We start from the raw sequence: 8,973 nt of genomic DNA, 5'->3' as shown, positions 1-8,973 counted from the left end.
AATTCTCCCTCGATTTTGTCCACATATGCGAAAATCATGTTGTTTTTAGTGTAGATTGTGCCTGTGCTTCATGTCCTATACATTTGTTTGATTAATATTTCAGAGCGAAGGATGGTATACACATATGAGATTCTGAAAGAGATTTTTTAATCTATCATATGCTTGTGCTTACTTTAAAACACCTTTTGTAGAGTGCTAATTATGAACTAATGACAACATTAAATTTATCACACATTTTTTCAAATAATTTCATGCCTCCTAGTAGTAATGTTTTAACAAATCTCTTAAAGTTTATAACCACAACAACAATTTTATTTATTTGCCACAAAAAAAAACATACAAAGTAAACTAATCGGTGCCACAATGATATAGTTTTTGATCTTCATGAAATTGTATTAAAACCAGTTCGTAAGTAACAATTGTTCCAGCCACCTTAATAAGATGTTGAAGCAAAAAACATAAAAATCATTTAGTTCCACATTAATTTTCAATTAGTATAAGTTACACAATTTGAATAAATTAATGATGTTATGGACCAACACTTACCGTTAACACCAATTTCCGGGTTACATCAAAATACTGCATACCCGTCATGGCCACTTTATTAATATTGATCTCTAGAACAAAACGTTCTACTTCGGGATAGTAACAATCGGGTGGTATTTGTTTTATTACTGTTAAAGGATCGCGTGATCTATCATTGACCTCGGCCAGATAAAGAGAAACGGCTAGGGTACGTGAGAGTAAAAACATTAGAGAGAAATAGAAATATATAGCATGAGCTACGGAAGGCATTTTGCTGGAATGGGAAAAGATAAAATATTATGTTATAGTATTGTTCTCAATTATCGATGATCACACTACACTTGCTTGATACTTTTCAAACACTGTATGCAAACAAAATATAAATTATTAGCAAATGACAGCATTATAATTCCAGAAACTGCCGCATCTACTTCATTGATTAAATCACAAATCAAAGTATATTGATAACGACATTTCGCCCAAAAGGACTCACTCATTTCCTAGAAAATTAAACATACATTTATAACAAAACTAAACAGAAATATCACAAAAAATCAAACCAATCCCTGAACATTTTCCATATGCGTCTGAACACGTTTAAACATCGATGACAATCCAATGCCAACATTCATAACAAAAACATCCATATATGTCCAGCCAAAAGTCAAGAGAATATTTTGTATTTTACCCAACCAAGCTAGCCAGGGTGAATAATCGAAAATATAAAAGATTTGATCCATAACATTAAGGAAAAATGATTCAATGGGATCACTGGCAGACGGACAATAGTTGGCAAAATGTATGGCTGAAATAGTGCTGAGCAAATGTTCAGCTGCAATGAAAAAAACATTTTCACTTTTCTAATTATGTTTCCCTTTACTTCAACAAATGTTTGCTCTGCTTACTTAAAGATAATGTTATCAAAACAAATGTAACAGTTTTAATCCTTGTCGCCAATTCCTCTTTTTCCACCCAGTTATTAAAAGCGGGCAATTGTTCTTCCACCTCCTGCCAGCGCCGCATGAGTTTAGGCCATTTCGAAGCTAAACGTAAAAATCCAATCGATGCCAAAAGTATGGAGAAGTGAAAATGAATGGTTCTGTAAATATTGATTTATTATTTATACAGAATTTGTTTTACATTCACGTTGGTATCACGGGCCAGGCATGGAAAATTCAGTACTTTAGTACTTTTTTAGTACTTTCCAACTTCGAAAAAACTAGTCTATAGTCTAGTCTATAGTCTAGTCTATAGTCTAGTCTATAGTCTAGTCTATAGTCTAGTCTATAGTCTAGTCTATAGTCTAGTCTATAGTCTAGTCTATAGTCTAGTCTATAGTCTAGTCTATAGTCTAGCCTATAGTCTAGTCTATAGTCTAGTCTATAGTCTAGTCTATAGTCTAGTCTATAGTCTAGTCTATAGTCTAGTCTATAGTCTAGTCTATAGTCTAGTCTATAGTCTAGTCTATAGTCTAGTCTATAGTCTAGTCTATAGTCTAGTCTATAGTCTAGTCTATAGTCTAGTCTATAGTCTAGTCTATAGTCTAGTCTATAGTCTAGTCTATAGTCTAGTCTATAGTCTAGTCTATAGTCTAGTCTATAGTCTAGTCTATAGTCTAGTCTATAGTCTAGTCTATAGTCTAGTCTATAGTCTAGTCTATAGTCTAGTCTATAGTCTAGTCTATAGTCTAGTCTATAGTCTAGTCTATAGTCTAGTCTATAGTCTAGTCTAGTCTAGTCTAGTCTAGTCTATAGTCTAGTCTAGCAATAGTCTAGTCTAGCAATAGTCTAGTCTAGCAATAGTCTAGTCTAGCAATAGTCTAGTCTAGCAATAGTCTAGTCTAGCAATAGTCTAGTCTAGCAATAGTCTAGTCTAGCAATAGTCTAGTCTAGCAATAGTCTAGTCTAGCAATAGTCTAGTCTAGCAATAGTCTAGTCTAGCAATAGTCTAGTCTAGCAATAGTCTAGTCTAGCAATAGTCTAGTCTAGCAATAGTCTAGTCTAGCAATAGTCTAGTCTAGCAATAGTCTAGTCTAGCAATAGTCTAGTCTAGCAATAGTCTAGTCTAGCAATAGTCTAGTCTAGCAATAGTCTAGTCTAGCAATAGTCTAGTCTAGCAATAGTCTAGGCTAGCAATAGTCTAGGCTAGCAATAGTCTAGGCTAGCAATAGTCTAGTCTAGCAATAGTCTAGTCTAGCAATAGTCTAGTCTAGCAATAGTCTAGTCTAGCAATAGTCTAGTCTGGCAATAGTCTAGTTTAGCAATAGTCTAGTCTAGCAATAGTCTAGTCTAGCAATAGTCTAGTCTAGCAATAGTCTAGTCTAGCAATAGTCTAGTCTAGCAATAGTCTAGTCTAGCAATAGTCTAGTCTAGCAATAGTCTAGTCTAGCAATAGTCTAGTCTAGCAATAGTCTAGTCTAGCAATAGTCTAGTCTAGCAATAGTCTAGTCTAGCAATAGTCTAGTCTAGCAATAGTCTAGTCTAGCAATAGTCTAGTCTAGCAATAGTCTAGTCTAGCAATAGTCTAGTCTAGCAATAGTCTAGTCTAGCAATAGTCTAGTCTAGCAATAGTCTAGTCTAGCAATAGTCCAGTCTAGCAATAGTCTAGTCTAGCAATAGTCTAGTCTAGCAATAGTCTAGTTAGCAATAGTTTAATACTTTAAAACTTAAAAACTTACTCTTTTTGTTTGTTATACATGTGCAAGTACTTTTTAAAATGTTTAATTTTCCATGCCTGGTACAGACCATTTGCAACCGTCTGTTTGTCAGTTTGTCTCACCTATATTTCGCACATCCAATTCTTTATGGACTATCATATTGACGGTTAACATTGTATCCAGTATGGTGGTCAGCATATAAAGCAAACAATAGAATGTACGAAAACTATACCAGCTAAATGATAAACCTTTTGCAGATTGACTACGTATTCCACGTACGGGCATTAAACAAAAACATTGAGCCATCACCAATACTTTGTAAGAGTGTATGGAGAGGGTTGCAGAAATAGGAAATAAAAATGAAAATTCAGAAAGAAAATTGAAGTTGATTGAGTTGTTAAACTCAAGTTTGTGTTTAACATGAGTTTCAGAAAAACATACTTAAAGGTATATATTTATTCATAGATACTTTAAGTACAATTTGTAGTTATTGTGTCAACTTTAAAAATAATTTTTTAATATTGGATAATTCCGAAATCAATCAAATCCAATTTGGAAATAACTTGCACTTACATAACAACTTACTTTGCAATTACTTATTCATTACTTATTCATACCGTCTGCAGTTTTATTTGGACATTGTACAATAGTTTTATGGTTTAGTTAGTTAGTTAGTTAGTTAGTTAGTTAGTTTAGTTAGTTAGTTAGTTAGTTAGTTTAGTTAGTTAGTTAGTTAGTTAGTTAGTTAGTTAGTTAGTTAGTTAGTTAGTTAGTTAGTTAGTAGTTAGTTATTCGTTTAGTTAGTTAGTAGTTAGTTAGTTAGTTAGTTAGTAGTTAGTTAGTTAGTTAGTTAGTTAGTTAGTTAGTTAGTTAGTTAGTTAGTTAGTTAGTTAGTTAGTTAGTTAGTTAGTTAGTTAGTTAGTTAGTTAGTTAGTTAGTTAGTAGTTAGTTAGTTAGTTAGTTAGTTAGTTAGTTAGTTAGTTAAGTTAGTTAGTTAGTTAGTTAGTTAGTTAGTTAGTTAGTTAGTTAGTTAGTTAGTTAGTAGTTAGTTAGTAGTAGTTAGTTAGTTAGTTAGTTAGTTAGTTAGTTAGTTAGTTAGTTAGTTAGTTCGTTAGTAGTAGTTAGTTAGTTAGTTAGTTAGTAGTTAGTAGTTAGTTAGTTAGTAGTTAGTAGTTAGTTAGTTAGTTAGTTAGTTAGTTAGTTAGTTAGTTAGTTAGTTAGTTAGTTAGTTAGTTAGTTAGTTAGTTAGTTAGTTAGTTAGTTAGTTAGTTAGTTAGTTAGTTAGTTAGTTAGTTAGTTAGTTAGTTAGTTAGTTAGTTAGTTAGTTAGTTAGTTGTTAGTTAGTTAGTTAGTTAGTTAGTTAGTTAGTTAGTTAGTTAGTTAGTTAGTTAGTTAGTTAGTTAGTTAGTTAGTTAGTTAGTTAGTTAGTTAGTTAGTAGTTAGTTAGTTAGTTAGTAGTTAGTTAGTTAGTTAGTAGTTAGTAGTAGTTAGTTGTAGAGTTAGTTAGTTAGTTAGTTAGTTAGTTAGTTAGTTAGTTAGTTAGTTAGTTAGTAGTTAGTTAGTTAGTTAGTAGTTAGTTAGTTAGTTAGTTAGTTAGTTAGTTAGTTAGTTAGTTAGTTAGTTAGTTAGTTAGTTAGTTAGTAGTTAGTTAGTAGTTCTAGTTAGTTAGTTAGTTAGTTAGTTAGTTAGTTAGTTAGTTAGTTAGTTAGTTAGTTAGTTAGTTAGTTAGTTAGTTAGTAGTTAGTTAGTTAGTTAGTTAGTTAGTTAGTTAGTTAGTTAGTTAGTATTAGTTAGTTAGTTAGTAGTTAGTTAGTTAGTTAGTTAGTAGTTAGTTAGTTAGTAGTTAGTTATTTAGTTAGTTAGTTAGTTAGTTAGTAGTTAGTTAGTTAGTAGTTAGTTAGGTTAGTTAGTTAGTTAGTGTAGTAGTAGTAGTTAGTTAGTTAGTTAGTAGTTAGTAGTTAGTTAGTTAGTTAGTTAGTAGTTAGTTAGTTAGTTAGTTAGTTAGTAGTTAGTTAGTTAGTTAGTTAGTTAGTTAGTTAGTTAGTAGTTAGTTAGTTAGTTAGTTAGTTAGTTAGTTAGTTAGTAGTTAGTTAGTTAGTTAGTTAGTTAGTTAGTTAGTAGTTAGTTAGTAGTTAGTTAGTTAGTTAGTTAGTTAGTTAGTTAGTAGTTTAGTTAGTTAGTTAGTTAGTTAGTTAGTTAGTTAGTTAGTAGTTAGTTAGTTAGTTAGTTAGTTAGTTAGTAGTTAGTTAGTTAGTTAGTTAGTTAGTTAGTTAGTTAGTTAGTTAGTTAGTAGTTAGTTAGTTAGTTAGTTAGTTAGTTAGTAGTTAGTTAGTTAGTTAGTTAGTAGTTAGTTAGTTAGTTCGTTAGTAGTTAGTAGTTAGTTAGTTAGTTAGTTAGTTAGTTAGTTAGTAGTTAGTTAGTTAGTTAGTTAGTAGTTAGTTAGTTAGTTAGTTAGTTAGTTAGTTAGTTAGTTAGTTAGTAGTAGTTAGTTAGTTAGTTAGTTAGTTAGTTAGTTAGTTAGTTAGTTAGTTAGTTAGTTAGTTAGTGTTAGTTAGTTAGTTAGTTAGTTAGTTAGTAGTTAGTTAGTTAGTTAGTTAGTTAGTTAGTTAGTAGTTAGTTAGTTAGTTAGTAGTAGTTAGTTAGTTAGTTAGTAGTTAGTAGTTAGTTAGTTAGTTAGTTAGTTAGTTAGTTAGTTAGTAGTTAGTTAGTTAGTAGTTCGTATTTAGTTAGTTATTTAGTTAGTTAACTTAGTGTCTACCTTAGTGCCTACCTTAGTGCCTATTGAAATCTTAAGTTTTTCCATATCATTTAAAAATTCCACAAATTTAAAATTTCTTTCTAAACTTTTGCTCTAGTGCTTTCGCTGTAAATCTAGTTTCTTTGTAATTTAATTACAAAGTCTGAAAGTAAGTTTTCATTAAATCTGTCAAACCTTTGTCTTGTGTGGGCTGGATGCATTTCAAAACCTACGCGTCAAATTCACTTTTAAACCCTGTTTTTTTCTGAAATAAAACCACTGTAATTGTTGCTTTTACAAACTTTAGCATATTTGACTTTTAGACATTATTTGCTAATTTGTTAAGAAATGATATTAAAGAAAATGTCCGCAACAGGAGCTTCTTAAATAGCAAAAAATTAGAAAAATAAAGTTTTCTTTTTGTCATAAAACCTGACGCCAGCAACAATTACTAGCACTTTCATACCACAATGTTGTGTAAAATTATATTAACTATAGTTGTTTTAATGGTAGATGATGTTATTGTGTAATGCAGTGGTCAGCAGTCAGAGACTTCAGTGAACTATTGGCCATCAGCACGTATGTATAAAGTTAGTTAGTGGAAGTTATAAGATTTTTAAAAAGTGTGTGTGGCAAGTTCTCTTTGCACCGACCACCGTTGTAGACAAATAAGTTTTTACACCAGATGCATGTATTTAAGAAATTGTAATGAAAAGATTTGATGACATTAGTGCTGTAATGAGCTGAGTATTAAAAATGCAAGAAACTTTTGATGAGAAAACTCGTAAGTTTATTAACTACTTAAGAAAACGTTTAAATGACGTATCAAATTTAGTATGAATGATTACATTACAAAAAAAATGGATTTTTCTTACTTGGTCCTATAGCTTCATGAATGAGCCATTGTGCAATAATCCTTATCACGTGCATAACGCATCCCACCTATAGTTTAACGATAATTAGATTTAAATTTTAATTAATTAAATTAATTTACAATTGTCCTTGAATACAATGAGTATTATTATATAGTAACTACGTTTATTTTGCCTTGGATCTGTAAACTTATATAAAAATTTTTTCAAATCCTTGTTAATTGTATGCGTTTTTCTAAGAATTTAAGTAAATATGAGAAGAATAGTCATAACAAAATATTTCTTCGGAGATAATTTGTATAGATCAAGTTGACGTTTTGTATTAAAAAAGCTGTTGAAATTTTATAGAATTATGCCAAAAGGGAAGAAGGGAGACAGTGGGGCCGGGGGAAGAAGAACAGAGGGCGGAGTCAGAAACAGGGAGCAGAGGGGGAGAAAACGAAGGGGCAGACAAAGAGGGAAGAGGGAAGAGGGAAGAGGGAAGAGGGAAGAGGGAAGAGGGAAGAGGGAAGAGGAAGAGGAAGGGAAGGGAAGAGGGAAGAGGAAGAAGAGGGAAGAGGGAAGAGGGAAGAGGGAAGAGGGAAAGGGAAGAGGGAAGAGGTGAAGAGGGAAGAGGGAAGGAAGAGGAAGAGGGAAGAGGAAGAGGGAAGAGGAAGAGTGAAGAGGGAAGAGGGAAGAGGGAAGAGGGAAGAGGGAAGAGGGAAGAGGGAAGAGGGAAGAGGGAAGAGGGAAGAGGGAGAGGGAGAGGGAAGAGGGAAGAGGGAAGAGGGAAGAGGGAAGAGGGAAGAGGAAGAGGGAGAGGGAAGTGGAAGGAGGGAAGAGGGAAGAGGGAAGAGGGAAGAGGAGAGGAAGAGGGAAGAGGGAAGAGGGAAGAGGGAAGAGGGCAGAGGGAAGAGGGAAGAGGGAAGAGGGCAGAGGGAAGAGGGAAGAGGGCAGAGGGAGAGGGAAGAGGGAAGAGGGAAGAGGGAAGAGGGAAGAGGATAGAGGGAAGAGGAAGAGGGAAGAGGGAAGAGGGAAGAGGGAAGAGGGCAGAGGGAAGAGGGAAGAGGGCAGAGGGAAGAGGGAAGAGGGCAGAGGGAAGAGGAAGAGGGAAGAGGGAAGAGGAAGAGGGAAGAGGGAAGAGGGAAGAGGGAAGAGGGAAAGGGAAGAGGGAAGAGGGAAGAGGGAAGAGGGAAGAGGAAGAGGGAAGAGGGAAGAGGGAAGAGGGAAGAGGGACGAGGGAAGAGGGAAGAGGGAAGAGGGAAGAGGGAAGAGGGAAGAGGGAAGAGGGAAGAGGGAAGAGGGAAGAGGGAAGAGGGAAGGGAAGAGGGAAGAGGGAAGAGGGAAGAGGGAGGGAAGTAGGGAAGAGGGCAGAGGCAGAGGGAAGAGGGCAGAGGGCAGAGGGCAGAGGGAAGAGGGAAGAGGGAAGAGGGAAGAGGGAAGAGGGAAGAGGGAAGAGGAAGAGGGAAGAGGGAAGAGGGAAGAGGGAAGAGGGAAGAGGGAAGAGGAAGAGGGAAGAGGGAGAGGGAAGAGGGAAGAGGGCAGAGGGAAGAGGGAAGAGGGCAGTAGGGAAGAGGAAGAGGGAAGAGGGAAGAGGGAAGAGGCAAGAGGGAAGAGGGAAGAGGGAAGAGGAAGAGGGAAGAGGAAGAGGGAAGAGGGAAGAGGGAAGAGGGAAGAGGGTAAGAGGGAAGAGGGAAGAGGGAAGAGGGACGAGGGAAGAGGGAAGAGGGAAGATGGAGCGGAAGAGGGAAGAGGAAGAGGGAAGAGGGAAGAGGGAAGAGGAAGATGGGAAGAGGGAAGAGGGAAGAGGGAAGATGGAATATGGAAGAGGGAAAGAGTGAAGAGTAGTACGAGGGAGAGGTGAAGAGGGAAGAGGGCATAGTCAGAGGAAGAGTGGAAGAGGAAGAGGGAATGAGGGAATAGGGAAGAGTGAAGAGGGAAGAAGAGGGAATAGGGAAATTAAGAGTTAAGATGGAATAGTGAATAGTAATTAAAGTTGAAGATGGCAATTTAAAGTAAATGTATATAATATTAATATTAAATGTAATATTAAATTTAATATTTAATATTTAAATAATATTAATATTATAGTAATATGAATATTTATATTTATATTAATATTAATATTTAATATTTTGTATTTAATATTTTGAATATTTATTATTTATATTTATATTCTTATTTAATATTTTTTCTCATCAGCC

At 34.6% G+C, this 8,973-nt stretch overlaps 1 protein-coding gene across 1 annotated transcript; it reads right to left on the bottom strand.

Annotated features, from left to right (window-relative positions):
* Positions 1–284: 284 nt before the first annotated feature.
* On the bottom strand, positions 285–6,806 carry LOC119614620 (gustatory receptor 5a for trehalose-like). Its single transcript, XM_037970736.1, is given in 8 exon segments — positions 285–432; positions 547–799; positions 871–1,025; positions 1,086–1,357; positions 1,431–1,616; positions 1,619–1,624; positions 3,304–3,495; positions 6,794–6,806. Coding segments are annotated over 7 exon segments (1,140 nt in total). The 5' UTR covers positions 3,488–3,495; positions 6,794–6,806; the 3' UTR covers positions 285–348.
* Positions 6,807–8,973: the final 2,167 nt, after the last annotated feature.

This window comes from Lucilia sericata, unplaced genomic scaffold (genome assembly GCF_015586225.1).
Source record: "Lucilia sericata isolate MDLA Ls3-8-SP2 unplaced genomic scaffold, ASM1558622v1 Contig003163F_arrow, whole genome shotgun sequence".
Taxonomy (NCBI): domain Eukaryota; kingdom Metazoa; phylum Arthropoda; class Insecta; order Diptera; family Calliphoridae; genus Lucilia; species Lucilia sericata.
Note: the sequence above shows the minus strand (reverse complement) of the source record. Positions and strands in the feature narration are given on the sequence as shown.